Source organism: Aythya fuligula, chromosome 1 (assembly GCF_009819795.1).
Source record: "Aythya fuligula isolate bAytFul2 chromosome 1, bAytFul2.pri, whole genome shotgun sequence".
Taxonomy (NCBI): domain Eukaryota; kingdom Metazoa; phylum Chordata; class Aves; order Anseriformes; family Anatidae; genus Aythya; species Aythya fuligula.
The window spans coordinates 55,428,587-55,443,698 of NC_045559.1; the positions used below are offsets into that span (position 1 = coordinate 55,428,587).

Here is a 15,112-nt window from a genome sequence, read left to right on the forward strand (position 1 = left end):
GCTGCTATTGCGCCAGCTTACGTGGGGACGCTCTAAAAGTTAGGCACAAGCGGAGCAGGGTTGTGGCAATAACATCTGTTCGTTGTCCACGTAGCCTCTTTTTTGGGGCCGAAGCTGCTCTCAGGTGTGTTTTCACGTTGTGCTTAACCTAGCACGACCGCAGGCTGCTGCGAGGAGGATGGTTCCCCTCGCCTGCCTGCCCTGCTGGGGCAGATAGCGGGCGAGACGGCTGGGTTTGGGACCGAACAGAGGAGTATTGTTTGGATTCATGTTCTGGCTGTGGCCGTGGCATAACGAGGTCTCGCAACAGCCAGGGGAGGCAGCAGAATCGCCTCTTCCGAGGCCGCTTGGTGGTTTATCGCATTAGCTGGGCCGTGTAACTCCTCAATCGCTTGTTTCTCTCCATAAGACTAGGTCATTCCGCTTATAAACGCGTCTGCTGCTTGGTGTAATCTGCTTTCCTTGCTGTTCATCGACTTCCACCAGCTTCTCGTGGCTTTCTAGAGTATTGCCCTATAGATCCACCTCTACGCGCGTTGCAGGTCGGTATGTCTCACCCTGACACCTCTCTTCTGAACTCTGTAATGTTCGCAGCGTAAAGGCACGAAAGAAGGGACCAAATCCTTCCCAGTAGCTGGCTTAATGACTGTCATTTAGAAAATCAGCAAACAAAATAAAATGGTGCCTCTTACCACAGCTGAATTCATCAGACTCAGCTCCTGGCTATTGGTTTTCCTGATGCTTTCGCTCATTTGATTAAATATTATTAGTGCCCAGTGTTTTTTTTTTTCCTAACCATTAATGTACTTTCACAGAATAATGAGTTGGCACTTAATTTTTTTTTTTTAATGATAAGCAAGATAGGTTGGGGTGCTCAAGTTTTTTTGGTATACAGCCATGTTTTGTGTCTCCCCACCACCCTCCCAGTTTTGTGGTCACTTTGTGGCTCTTTCCTGTTCCCTTTTGAGTTAATTCCCCTTTTAAAATGCATATGTGAAAGCACGTATCTTATTTTTCATCTAGCCAAGGCCACACACTGAAGTAATATTGCTCTCGTTTTCTTGTTGGTAACATATCCAGATGATTTTACTCATGCTTTTTTTTACCAGGCTATTGCTCTGGTGAGTTGCTTCTCTGTGGCCCTCTATTCCTTTCCAGCATCCCTGCTTTCCAGGATACAGAACGAAGGCTTTCTTGAAAATGGAAAACTCATCTTGGAACAAATGAATAACGAGATAGGAGAAGCGCGTTGCTGGAATGGAAAGTCATTGTGGGAAGAAATCTGCATTTTTTAAACTGTCAAAATTCTGTTCTCGAGCATATGCCAAGTCACAGATTTCCTCCACCCCGCACCCCGAGAGCAGCTTGATTATAATATTGTTGCTTTGTTATCGAGTCCTGGCACTTGAGTCACAGATGAGTCTCGTTTGCCTTGGCTGGGGCCGCGTGCATCCGAGCCCGTCTGTTCGGCGCTGCATTGTGGCCGTACCCACGGTGAGGATGTGACAGGGCTGGGAGCTGTAACTGCCTGCATTGAAACAACAAAACACACAAAAAAACCAACAGCCAACAGCACAAAAGAGATCCTCAGGAGGAGCTCTGGTGCTGTGTTTCGGTATGCTGCATCCGTCTCGTCCCCCACCTTTGCTCCGTAGTCACGTCCGAAGGCACAGCTCCGCGCTCTGCTTTCTGCCAGCTCTGCAGTTCTTTCCGAGGCATTCAGAGCCTTCCCAATTGATTCCAGATGTGCTCGCCTGCCCGGCGTTTTTCTCCCTTCCTCCTCCTCAGCTGGCAGCGGAGGCAGAGCTGCTTTTCCGTGCGAGGTGCTGGAAACGTACGGGCAGGAGGGAGGGCTTCTTGCTGGCCGGGGAGATCAGGGGGATCAAAGGGGCCTGCGTGAGTACGATACAAATTAAGCTGTCCGGGCTTTGAGGTTTTCTTTTTCTCACTAGTTGGCCCTCATCAAGTAACCACGCCAGCTCAGAGCAGCACCCCCATGCAGCGAGCAGCAGGGGAGAGGGGTGCAGGGAAGCCGTGTGCCAAAAGGCATCTTCAAAATCCTTCCTAGGAGAGCACCAGGTACAGAGAGAGATCCGGGGGAGTCTGTCACATATAGGTACGTCACGCAGTAAGGGCTTGGAGAAATTCCTGGGACTAGAGTAGATTTGGATCTTTCTAAGGGGCTGAATGAAAATCCAGAGGGTTTAACCCTCAGGAAAGAAGCCCGAATTCCTGGGGCTGCAGGGATGACCCGCCCCACGGTGTGGCTTGGTGATGTGCTTGCAGCTACGAGGAGACAGCCAGCCCGTTCCCAGAGCAGGGATGGGGGATGAAGAACCGCTTCCTGGTCCAGCTCAGGTTCCTGGTTGGGTTTGAAGAGGCAGATGCTGGTTTTTGGAAATACAGCATCACCTGGAAAGCTGCCATTGCATCGGCCTTGAAACAAAGCCGCCTGAAGCGAGCGATCTGCCTGCAGACCTGGCTGGGATGGCTGAGCTGTGCCAATACCCTGCCATCCCAGCAGAGAGCTACCGTGGGTTTTTCCCACGTAGCTTTCCCAGAGAGCTAAAATCCCTACCAGGGATTTTCCTCCCTGTGTCCTGCGGCCCTTCTCGTGCTGAGCAGCACCGGGGATCTGCAGGTTAGTGGTCAACTCTGGCAGAAAAGCAGTGCAGGCAGCTCCTCTGCAGTTGTGTATGTACCCAGATATGAGGGTGGGCTTGATATAATGCAGCCATGGAGTGCCCCCAGACGAGCTATCACCCTGCTCCTTCCCTGCTGCTGGCCTCTGGATCCTGCTGCCTCCCTGCATGGGAATCCGCACTCGTGCGACTGCGAGTGTGATCGGTTTGCTAATCCGCCCGAAAAGCTAATCGTGGTTAGCCTGGATTAAACATACGTGACACATCTGCAGTGCACTGTCTCTTAGCTGTGATTCATTTGAATTCTGGTCCAGAAGAAGAAACTTAACCCTCTTTGCCCAGCAGCGAAGTCATCTCACTCGTATGGGGGATGCTTCTGCCGCTCCGGGTGCCTGTTGGATCAGCGTGTGACTAGATTCACCGTATTTTGAGGCTTTATTTTCATAGCAGTTTGGTAGAAGCTAGCTGTCTTATGGAAATCTCTCTCCCAAGAACATCTGACTATGAATGCAACGTGGAAAATGTTCACGTGGAGCATTGCGGAGCTGAGAACACGGCCAGGGTAGGTGCTAAAGATTGGTTTCGAACAGGAATCTGAGCCTGGCCTTTCATTCATGCTGGCTTTTCTTGCTTAGAAAGCATCCATCCTGGGGACTTTTTCCTTTGTTCCCAACCCCCTTTCTCCCCAATAATTTTCAGAAGTAGTTTCATTCCTAGTACGGAATGGAAACAGATGTTGGAGTCTTGATGGAGTCTTGTGAAGCACAATTCTCTTTCTAATCAACCCCAGAGAGCGTGAATTGATTGAAAGCATTTGTTGGGACGCCTTAATTGCCAGTAACATTTAACTTCTGCTTCTTTTTTTCTTTTTCTTTTTCTTTTCTTTTATTTATTTATTTTTTTTTTTGGGAAAAGGGAATAATGTAGATTTTAGGCAGAGGAAATCTGTGTTCTTAACCTCAAGGTGGGCAGGTACATTTCAGGCTGTGGCTCTGGGCCTTGCTGATGTGCTACTCTCAGGCTTTGGTCGTATCCAGCTGGGAGCCTCTCTGCAGGTTGCCCAGGGGCTTCTTAATTACAGGAGGGCACGTTCAGCACCGAGAGCCCACATCTGCACGTAGGGATGGAGCAAACCTTGGCCAGTCCTGGAAATAATGACAGTGTGGGGATGAGTGAGTGCTTCCTGTGTATAAGGGTAAGATAAGACTATAATTGTCTTTCTTCCTTTCCTACAAAAGAGGGGCTTGAACTTCTGTTTTTTTTTTTTTTTTTAAAAAAAAAAAAAAAAAAAAAAGCCAGCTGCTTTCTTTTACCAAACAGTTTTTGGTGGCCTGGAGCGATAGAGCGCATATTGGAAGATAACTTGTTCTTCCCTTGCTTTACATATCGAGGAGAAGGAAGGACAAGATTAGATAATCTAGTGCAAGCTCGCACCGGGAAGTTGAAGAAAACATGCCTTTAAATGGTGAGCGAGGTGCAGGTCTGTGCCTGGGCATCTATTTTGGTGGAAGGGTAGCTTATTTAGGCTTAAGCTAAGCCAGTTGAAAAACTGCGTCCTCAAGTGATTGCATCCAGTGTAAGTTATAATAAAAAAGTGTGCCTCTAAACTTTCCCTTAACAAATCTGGCATAAAACTCCAAATTCTTGCAAAACTTTTCAGGGGTTCGGGAGGCATTGCTGTTGTGTCTGCGGTAGCAGAGTCAAAAATCCCCGCTGCGTCATAAATCTAACGAAAAGCAAGCTCCAGGCATGGGGGTGAAATCCCAACCCCCCTCATTTTGTGATCCTCCTCAAGGTGCTTTTATGATCGACCAACATCAAGGGAAAAAAAATTGTTGATTTTATCAGTCTGGGTCGCCAGACAGACAGACAGACAGTGCTGGCCTCGCTCTCTGGAGTCTCAGCAATGCCTTTGTAGTGCTGGCTGCAGGTGTGGGTGTCGGGTTGGGGTCATGCACCCGGCCCGGTCCAGGGAAGGTTTGGGCAGAGGTGAAGATTGCCAGGGGCTGGTGGCATAGTAACTGCGCTCAGAAGTTACCTTGTGCTGTCCTAGGTCTTGTAATCAGTAACACTTGCAGGGAAGGCATGTTGTCCACATGTATTTTTGCATTTTTCTCTTTTTGTTCTCCTTCCCTTGTGTCTTTCCCCTTCCTTTTAGCTTTGTATAGCCTTTTCATTCTGAACCTTTCTTTCCATAGGCTCTGTACCTATGGGGTCGGGTGCTAAAGGACTGATTTAGAGTAAAAGTTTGAAGTTGTAAAGCTCTTCCCATTCAGAAGCTGGTCAATAATGAAATGGCGATGACATGGAAAGCGTTATTACTATGTTTTGGGGTAAAGAGCTTGTATGATGTTCCCAGATCCCAGAAGGGTTCATGTGGCTGAGTTTCAGCAGGACGGGGGTGATGGAAACACGTGGCTGCACCACCCCATGCATCACTTCAGCTTATGTTTGACTGTCTTCAACACAAACTGACCGTAAAGAGCAAGGCACAATTTAGATTGTTCCCTGATATGCTCGTTATCATCAGGGGGCAATTTGGGGATGGCCTGGGAGAGGGTTAACATGTGCTGTGTGCTGCGGCTCGCCCCAGCTCATCCCACTGTGGGTGCCCCAGCCCTTTGCTCCCCCCATCTGGCTCCCGTTCTCCTCTTGCTCTCTGCCAAGCCGCTTCAGCGCTCTTAACTGGGAACAAAACTAACCTGATAATAAAAAGTACTTCTTAGTATGTAAGAGGGCGGCGGCTCCACTTGGAGCCGTAGCACCCACGGAGCCCCAGGAGGCTGTTTTGGGAGGGCTGGGAAGGTGAGCCCGCTGCAGCAGGCTTAATTCGCGTTCACGGTGAGAAGGGGGAGAAAGCAGCCTGTGGTTTCTCTCACTTCTCTCTTGGTCTGCTACAGCAGGGTTGCAGGCTGGCCCTTGTCTGCTCCACGAGGAGCCACACGAGGCCTCTTCTACAGGAGCCACGTGGCACGTTTGCCTCCCCAAGAGCCTCTGTGACCTGCTCAGAGGGGGACGGCGCCGTTCCCTCGTCCCTATCCTTGTCCCCATTCCTCCTGTGGGGTAGCACGGGGCAGGTAGAGCTGGCGCGTTGGGCTCTGCAGATCCGAGCTCCAAGCGCTTTTTGCTGTTGACGAAAGGGATTAGGGCTGGCGCGGAGAGCAAACAGCCGTAGCCGGGAGCACACCAGTCGGCACAAACACCTTAATTGCCTTCAGCTAGCTGGGAGGCAGCTCCTTCCAGCCTCAGTAACACAGGCACGGCGGAGGCTTGTCCGTCAGCAGCGGGCTGGCCCTCCCCATGCCCTCAGCAGGCATCTGCTCAAGTCTAGCCCAGTGTTTTGGGGCTTACCAGCAGTGAAAGGTGTCTTGAAGAGGCTCACGTTTACGAGCTGTAACATTTCCTTGAGCCTTTCTCCGAAGCTCGTGGCTCTTCATAAGCTACCGGGCAACACCCAAGTTGTGGCGCTTCCCAAAAGCGGCCCCTGGCAAAATAAACTGAGCTTTTTGTTAGCTGACAGCTTTACGGGAGCGGGAGGCCTTTGTGTGTGTGGTTGCGGCCCTGGCGCTCGGTGCCGCGATCTTGGATCACCACCTGCTGTCTGCTGACAGAATTCACCCTAAATCCCCTTCGCAGAGCCGCGGTGCTTCTGGTTGAGGCTTCCCCCCCACCCCTCTGTGAGGTGCTGCCACGCGGGCTTGCTTACGGCTCGTCTGCCCAGCTTTTGTTAATTAAGTTACCGCCGCATCGCCTCGTGGAGCTGTGTCCCCGTTCGGGGTTTTTCACTGCCTTAAAATGGGTTTTTGAATAAAACGTGGGCTGAGCTGCGTAGGCCAAACCCCGACCCGGAGATGGGAAGCTGGCAGCTCGAGGACAAGGCCTTAGCTCTGCAGGGCTGAGAGCAGGGCCTGAATCTGGGAACCCAGTGTGATATCTGTGTCCTCTGTCCCTTTGGTGCCCTGGTGGCGTGAGCTGATGGGGCAGGTGTCCGAGCTTGGCCCCAGGGAGCTGCTCCGAGCCCTGCAGATAAATAAGCGCTTGCTGTGGGAGTAGGGGAGCTGTGGTCGCCATCTACCTCGCAGCTGAAGGAAGGGGCTGTCTGCTCCGGAGTGCTAATTAGGTTCATTTCATCCCATCACACACGTCGCTAGCAGCAGCAGTCGATGGGGGAGCGTCGCTGGGCTTTCTCCATCCTGCGATGGCATCTGTGCATGTGTTTGGCAACGGTGACCGCTCTTTGGCGTGGCCACCTCAGCCTGTCCGTGTTGGGTCCCGACGTGGGGAACCTCACGAGTTAAACCAGGCAGTGCTGGCGATGCGGTGAGGTATGTTGTCGAGACAGGACAGACCAAATAGTTGCAGCTCAGCCCTTCTGATTGTTCCCCCCCCCACATACCTTCAGCAAGGGTTTTCTCGCTGCTCGTTAGACCTCCTAGGAAGTGGGAAAAGCAACGCTCCTGAGTGCAGGACTTCCCCTGGAGGGTTGGAGGTAGGGAAAGGAGTTCAGGTTCTGTGTTTGAAGATAAATGGGATTTTTTTTTTTTTTTTGTTAGTTCTTGAAAATATGAAGTGTTGGGTAAATGTTGAAATTAGGCAGAGTAACGGGAGAGGAGGATATCGGTCTGCCACGAAACCTGCGGGGAACACCTCAGGAGTTCTTCTTTGTAGACAGCAGTGGAGACAGGACAAGTAATTCCACAGCACTGAAGGAAATTAAAATTATTAAAAAAAAAAAATCAGATGGGAAACGTGTACCTAATCATATCAAGAGAAAATAATTTGAGATCCAGATACTCCCTCGGATGATGAAACCTGGACAAGCATAATAGTGGTAGATCTACAGATAACCTGAGACATTAAATTAAAGATACATTTGTAATAAAAAATATGATTTCTGCATGTGTTAGTAAGATTGCTAAAAACCGAAGTGACAGTGGTATTAAAACATTGCATTCTGTACCAAAAATTCCTTATATAAAGATCTTAGGAAGGTCAGAGAGAAGTAATAAATAAAGTTGCCAGGTTATTTTGGCTTGTGAGATGTGATTAAGCTCCGAATAAATATGTATCATCAAAACGCCATGAGAAACAGGAGAGAGAGAGAGATAGCATTTTTCATCCTTCAAACAGTTGTAGATAATTGAAGAAAGGAGAGAAAATATTTAAAAGGTTGCAATGCATTTAAACCAGAAGGAGCAGTATTAACTGAGGGGGGGGGGGGAAACGTTGAGAATAAGATGATACAAGGTTTCTGGGCTGGCATTTTAAGTAGCCTAGGAGTGAGATTAAACAAAACGCTGGAGTATGTCCTTCAGGGAGCAACTCTGCACTGTTGAGAAGATGGCATAATAGGTTTTGTTGGTGGCTAATTAGCATTCCCTTCCTCCTATCAGGGATCCCACCAGCTTGCGAATCTGGTTTGTTCAAGGAAAATTAGAAATAGTTTCTGCTGCGGCATCTTTCCTGGGGTTATCTTACCGATTTTTGAAATTAAAAAAAAAAAAGATCGGTTTCATATTTAGCTCTTAATGTTTAACAAAAGAAATGGGCTGGCAACGTGAGCTGTATGGAAACAGGCGGGAGGCTGGATGTAACGAAACGTGGTCAGCAGCAGAGAGCTTGGAAAGACAGCAACGTGGAGCTGGAGCTCGCCCCACAGATCTCCAGCGGGGTTGAGGCTGTCGGCAGCCCCACACCATAACCCTGGGAGTGAGCACAAGCACAGGGAGCCATCCTCGTTTTGGGGCAAAAACCCATCCCTTTGGAAAACGTGCTCGCTGTGTGAGAAGCCACCGCGTGCATGCTGGGGAGGAGGAGAGGGCAGGGCGCTCGGTGCCAATGCAGAGCTTTGGCTCATGCCGAACAAGGGATGGTTTCATGAACTCGAGCCCAGCCACCCAGAGGCTCGCTGCCTGCGTGAGGGCAGCGCTCTGCAGCCTCACCCGAGGGAGACAAAGCCAGGCTGCCACAAGGCCTGGGTACGCCGACGTCCGAGCAGATTTGGGACTCGGATGGCATCTGAATGAGCTGGTGCTGGCCGCATGCATGCTGTCATCGTGCCTTTTGTCAGGAAGGGAAAGTCCCAGGTAGCCTGATAAAGGGACTGGGAGGTTTGTCCAGCTGCAGCGGAGGCCCTGCAGCCCCGGTGTGCTCCCTGCTGAAGGCTGCTCGGTAATTCCCTGCCTGCAGGACAAGCTCCTTTCCCCCCTTTTCCTCCGTTGATTGAAGCGTGCTGTTGTCAGAATCGGCTCAAGTACCTCTGGGCTTTGTGGGGGAGGACCCGGGGCTGGAACAGCAGCCAAAATTTAAAATCAGGATTAGTCTGTTGACACGCACATAAATCAACCAGCCGTGCTATCATAAATCTTCTCCGTGGATTTCGCTGCGGCGGCGGTGAAAGCGGTAGGAGCGGTGCTGCGGGCTGGGCCTCCCAGGGTTGGGTTTCAATGCCAAGGCTGTGCTCCTGCACCCCGGGGGGCTCAGGAAGGTCTCCCCCAGCTCCCCCCCTTTTCCCCTCTCTGAGAACCCAGCGGTGGCTGCAGCCTGCAGGCTTTGGCCTTTGCTCCTGGTGGGTTTGCAGGCAGGCTTAAGGCAAGGGTAGGGTGGGATATCTGCTGCCTCCTGGGGATGCAAGGCAGCGCTAAAAGCTGCACCCATACCAAGAGCAAGGGAAGGGGGTGCAAAGGTCAAGCTGGAGGAGACGGACTGAGATACGGTGCTTTGAAGGGATATTGAAAGGTAGCACCTTGTTCTTCTATCTCTGCGTCCGTAGCAATCGGTATCTGTGCTTTCCTTAGCAAGCAAATTGCACACCCGATAGCTTGTTCTCCGTATGCCACCCAGCAGCGAGCAAGTTGCCCAAAAGAGATTAAAAACCGGTGTCGTAGTTCGGAGGAGCGAGGCGTGCTCCTTTTGATAGAGAAGATAACAGCAGACGGTGCAGCATTACAGCGGCGGTGGGTGGGATGTTGACACGGACTGTTTGTGGATAACTTCTCCGGGTGATGTTTCCATCTGCCTGCCGCGGTGTAGTAAATCCGCCTTCTGCTTTCCCCTTTCTCCAGGGTAACCAGGAGCCAGCAGCAACTCCTGATGCAATGGTGCAGCCATTCACCACAATCCCATTTCCGCCACCCCCACAGAACGGGATTCCCACAGAGTACGGGGTGCCACACACTCAGGACTATGCAGGCCAGACCAGCGAGCACAATCTGACGCTCTACGGGAGCACGCAGCCGCATGGAGAGCAGAGCACGACCACGGCCAGCACGCAGAACGGGTCTCTCGCAGTAAGTGCCTGGGGCAGGGTCGCTGGGCTCTCCGGCCAGGGAGCTGCTTCTGGAAGAGAAAGCCACGGAGCAGGTGGCTGACTCCTTCTGGAGTATGCAGCACATCAGTGGTGGGCTCAGAAAGGAGACGATCACAAAAGGCCGGAGGTTCTGATGATCCATGGCTACATTCTTGTGCGTGTTCTCCTGTAAATAGGTCTCTGGGAAGAGGAGCCATACCTGAGAGCCGTGGTTTTTCACCATGGTGGCGTTGCCCAAGGATGTTCCTTTCTAAAAGGATTAGTTACCTTGAGTCAACTGACGAGTGGTTCAAGTGAATGCGATGGTGGCAAGTTCTGGAAGGTTGACAGTACAGAGGATTAGGGAGAGCGCATGTATTGTAGGTGTAATCCCAACGCACTTCTGCTTTCGGGAAGCTAACAGAGTAGAAAAACACTTTTCTTTGACTTTCTGAAGATGGCAGGAAGCTTCAGGGGCAAAGATAGGAGAGGACCTCTCAGCTACTAGGCATCCATTTACCAAACGAAGATTTTCACCTTCTTAGTTTTTTTTGCTTTCTTCTTCCCATGGCCTGGAACTGGCACTGGGCAACATGCTGGCAGATTATCCCAGGAAAAGCTTTATCCACCCCTTAAGCCACTTGTTAAGACTTAACTTCCTAATAAAGAGCCTTATGGTGAGAGCCTTCGGTGCTCAGGGGCGGATTTAATCTGTTAATGCTTTCAGTTTTGCTTGTAGTTGGGTGTTTGGCTCGCAGAGATTATTTTTCCCCCAGTAAGTACAGAGTGAATTTAGTGCCAGCGATGGGAAGAAGTGATAGTGCCAGCTCAAGTGTGCACGGTTCCCAGCGTGTGGCTCTGCTCTTTCTGCCCTGGACGGTGGCTGCACGGTTGACAACGCAGGTTATGGCTTTGATAAGGTCCCTTTGAGTTTATCCTGGCAACGCCACAACTTCCACGTCTCGGAGAAGAAAAAGAGTCCAAGCCCAGGAAAGCACGCTGGCAGCGCATAAAAGTAACTTCTTCAGCCTGAGGCAAATGTAAATGTAGAGAGGGAGAGATCAGGCTGGAAATAAAACTTGAAGCTGATGCAGCGTGCAGAAATGAAAGTCATCATTTCAGTACCAGGCTGTGTCCTCCCAGCCTTTAAGATCTGGGCTGCCCGTCTCCAGCTAGCAGGATGGAAACGGGGAGCAAAACACGGCGGCGGCTTTCCCCGCTGCGTATTTTTGCTGCTCCCATCTTTGCCCAGAGCTCGAGGAGCGTTTCTTTTTTAACAGCAACACCGCGAGCCCTGACCCTAGCCGAAAGCTCTTGCCAAAGCTCCCTCTGCTCTTCCTTATTAGGAGCCATCCCCGGGGCGCTGCAGGGCCGAGCTCTGCCTTTCATCAGTGCGTGCCGGCTCCGCCGAGCCCGCTGCGTGTGCAGGGCAATGCAGGGCAGGGTGGCACGGCACGGCGTGGCGCATCACGGCACGGCTCAGCTCGGCTCCCGGGGAAGGGAGAAGAGCAGCCCGCGTGCGTGGGAGGAGGGAGGGTTGCTGGGAGACTGCAGGGAGAAGGTGGCGTTGCCAGGAGGGAGCGTGACTGGGAGAGGTTATGTGAGAAACAGGCAGGGGAGCGCGCAGCCGGCCTGCTGGCCGCCAGGAGTGGATGGGCACGGCTGGTCCGAGGGCTTAACACAGCTCAGGGTGTGAAGGGTGCAAAAACGGGCTCAGACCACAGCTGTGAAAGGGTCAGGGTGCAGCCCGGCTGTCGCTGCTACGGCTGGGACTGAGAGCATCCCGCATGCTGGCACGTGAAGATGTCTGGAGGGAGAGGCAAGGCGCCTCGCATGGGCATTCCCACGCTTTACACGCATCAGGTTTTGGATCTTCCGTGTCCCTTTACCTGTTCTGTCCAGGAATCCTACTGTATCGAGTTACTTTGATGCTGCGGGGTGCCTTGGGATGTGATTGCTCGCAACTTCTCCTCCTCGGCATGCTGATTAATGATGCAGTAACTAGGGGAAGGAAGAAGGCTCAGCAGTGGCTCAAGCTGTTAACGCACCGCCCCGCAGGTTGGCTGCTTCATCTTGCACACCAACACCAAGCATCTCGGCTGTCCCGTACGCTGGTTCTTGCTCGTGTGGCACACACACACATCCCATCCACGCGAGCGAGGCTGCTCCGCTTTAAGGCGCCTTTCCCCTTCACCATCTTGTTGCCTCGCTCAAATGGCAGCGCTGACTTGAACACAGTAAAAGCTCGCTGCAGGTGATACGTGATCCTCCCCTCCCCTTACTGCGACTGACAGGCGCAGCTGCTGCCATGTGTGCGAAGGCGATACCCCGGACTGCATAGCTGGGGGATTTTTTAGCTGCTGACTCGAAGCCTGTGGTCCCGTGGGATAGCTCAGAAATTCCTCCAGCCAGGCAGCTTCGGTCCCTCCTGGCATTTAAGAACGAGGCCTCTGCTGCCGCCCGGCTGGCAGGAGAGAGTGAGATAGCAAAAGCTGTGCTCAGGTGGCGTGGGCTTCTGCCTTCCCAGGCTGGTAGCGTTTGGGGGAGCTGCAGAAGTAACAGGATATGAGGTGGCTTCAAAATCCCTCGTGGAAAGGGGAATTTCTTCTGGCTGGTATCAGGTTATGCAGCGGCCTAACGGGGTCTGCAGTGGGGTCCCTAACACAGGGTGGGAGCTCCTTTTCCTAGGAACTTGGCAGGACCCCATGGAAAAGTCAGGCTGAATGACTTGAGCTTATCAGCGGCGTTGGCTGAGTTAATACCCAGCCATCTGGAAGGCTGAGGTCAAACACCAGCAGGGAACTGAAGTAAAATAAAGCCTTGGGAGTCAAAGTCCGTGCCTCCCTCGATGCTCCCCCGGGCTGTGTAAAACCCCCGGGTGGAGGGGAATGGCTGGTTGGTGTCGTCAGCTTTGGGCGAGCTCGGTGCTGGAGCCGAGAGTGCTGGAAAGCATTCGGAGCTCTCGGGGCTGGGGCACGGAAAAGGAACGGGCACATCGGTGGCGTAATGCAAACAGCCGCATAATTTGGAATCTTTTTTTATTTTAGGATCAGGCCTCATCCGCGGGGCTTTGTTTCTCGCCTGGCATGTGGGTCTCCCGCTCGTCGTCTCGGAGCATCTGTCCTTTCTCTCGATACTGCCCCAAAGCACAGCTGAAAGACCTGCCTTAAAAATAGACGGAGGTGTAGCGGGCCATATTTGGCCTACTCCCTCTGCCCGTTGCGGGCCGTCTCTGAAGCCGTTGACGCTCTGCATTTCACTTTTTATAGTGCTGGGTCGCCTGGCTTGGTTTATATGGCTTTTTACTTGGTTTACAAGAAGGGTTCACCCCTTCTTGGTTTACATCAGCGTGCTTCTCCCTGACGGAGCTGCCGATGGGGCTGCGGTTCCTCCGCCAGCTGAGCTGCTCTGAAGGTGCACTGCTGTCAGAAAGATCTGGCTGCGAGCACTCCTATTTTCTGGCATTCCTTCCGTGAGCCACTTCAATTCACTCACCTGGCAGAAAGCTGTCTGATTCTTCTGCTGGGTTAATGAATTAGGGGCGCCCTTGGAGGACTCCAGCAAATGCTGTTGTCCCAAGGTAAGCGCCCGGAGTGCGTGGCCGGGAGCCGAGAGCAATTGTCAGCTCGCTGCCGCTCCCGGTGCTCTACCCACAGAGGGGAGATTAATCATCCGCTGAACTAAAAAAGCTTGCTTGATAGTAAATGCAATGCACTTAATACTGGGAGCTGATTATTCAACTCGTTTCTCTTGTTAATGTCAGAGGGAAGAATTTGTGTGTCTATATAAATTACCAAATGCAGCTGGAGCTCTGGAAGTCGAGGAGTAAGTTTATGTAAATTACTTTGCACGAAAATGGCAGGTGCTGTCGCCTTGGTGTTATGTTGTCGTGAACCAATATAAAGCATTATTTAATTACAGAGCAGCGTGTCTCTAGGCGTTTTGACGTGCCATACCGAAGCATATTTAACTCATTTGCTGCACCATAAAGGGCTGTAGAATTCCAGATTCCTTAAAGAAGGCACATCTGCGGTGGGGGACCCCTGCTTATCACGTTCAGGGGCAGGAGGGGGAAGCTGCTCGGTCCTCTGGCCGTGGCCCAGGCATCTAATAAGGGTTTAGAAGGAAGGGAGCCAACAGCACCACAGGGCTTCCTCAACTTCCTTTTGTAATGCACGGATGATGTTATAAGGATGACTTTCCCTTGGGTATTTCTTTGCCTGGTCTGAGATTAGCAGAATTTTCCTCTGTAATTATTTTTCATCACTTCGGTAATTAAAGCATTTGCTCACGTAAGGTATTTCAGGTGAGGACTTATGTTTAATGAATATCCTCGCTTATCTTTTGATACCGCTGAGCAGGTAGATGCGAGGAGGCACCAGCTCCAAATAAGTTACCTAGCTGCTGATTGTTTAGATACAGCAGCTTGGAAATCACTGTCTTGAGGTAGCAAACTCTGACATCTAACATCAGAAATTTGCTTTGAGGATGAGGCAGATTATTTTGCTTGTCGGCACTTCCAGACTCGTGGCTGGTGAGGCAGGTTTGAAAATGATTTCAAAAGAGAAATAGGGACTAAATCAGAAAATATCATTGTGTTAGAGTATACAGCTGTGGTAGTTCTGCATTTCTCTCAAAGGTTAGAGCAGATCTTGAAGTAGTACAGAGGAGGATAATAGCGATGATGAAAAGGATATAGCAGGTTCTTTACGAGAAGAAATGAAATCTTCACAGGAGAGGAGCTGACAGATGAACGAGGGAATGTGAGCTATATAGAGTATTGAGAGGTATGGGAAACCAAATAGGGAACTCTCCCATTTTCACTGACTAAGATGCAAACAGGGAATAAGTGGCATGCATCAAAACAAAACCAAAAAAACCGCAACCCCAAAACACAAAACCATTTTGTTGTTGGTTGTTCCTTTTTCTCCTTCCATGTAATGAAGATTTTAACTGGGGAAATCTTGTTCACAGGATGCTTTAGAAGTTGAGAGTATAAACAGGCTCATAAAACTCACTAAACATTTCACGGGCAATAGATTCATTGCCAGTGAGCAGCTCTGAGGAGGACGTGAACCAGCTCAGTTTTCTGGGGGCTGGGAGGCTGGAGGAGCATCACCGAGCATTTGCCCTGTTTGGCCAGGTGGCATTTGTCTTTAATAAGGAAAGGGGGCAAAAAGAC

At 51.1% G+C, this 15,112-nt stretch overlaps 1 protein-coding gene across 4 annotated transcripts in view; it reads left to right on the forward strand.

Annotated features, from left to right (window-relative positions):
- The window catches only part of RBFOX2 (RNA binding fox-1 homolog 2), a 75,254-nt gene that overhangs the window by 11,676 nt on the left and 48,466 nt on the right, over positions 1 to 15,112 (forward strand). For all 4 annotated transcript variants that reach the window (XM_032188460.1, XM_032188451.1, XM_032188469.1 and 1 more), the window contains one exon: positions 9,707 to 9,931. In XM_032188460.1, coding sequence (XP_032044351.1) covers positions 9,707 to 9,931 — 225 coding nt within the window. The remainder of the gene's footprint in view (positions 1 to 9,706; positions 9,932 to 15,112) is intronic.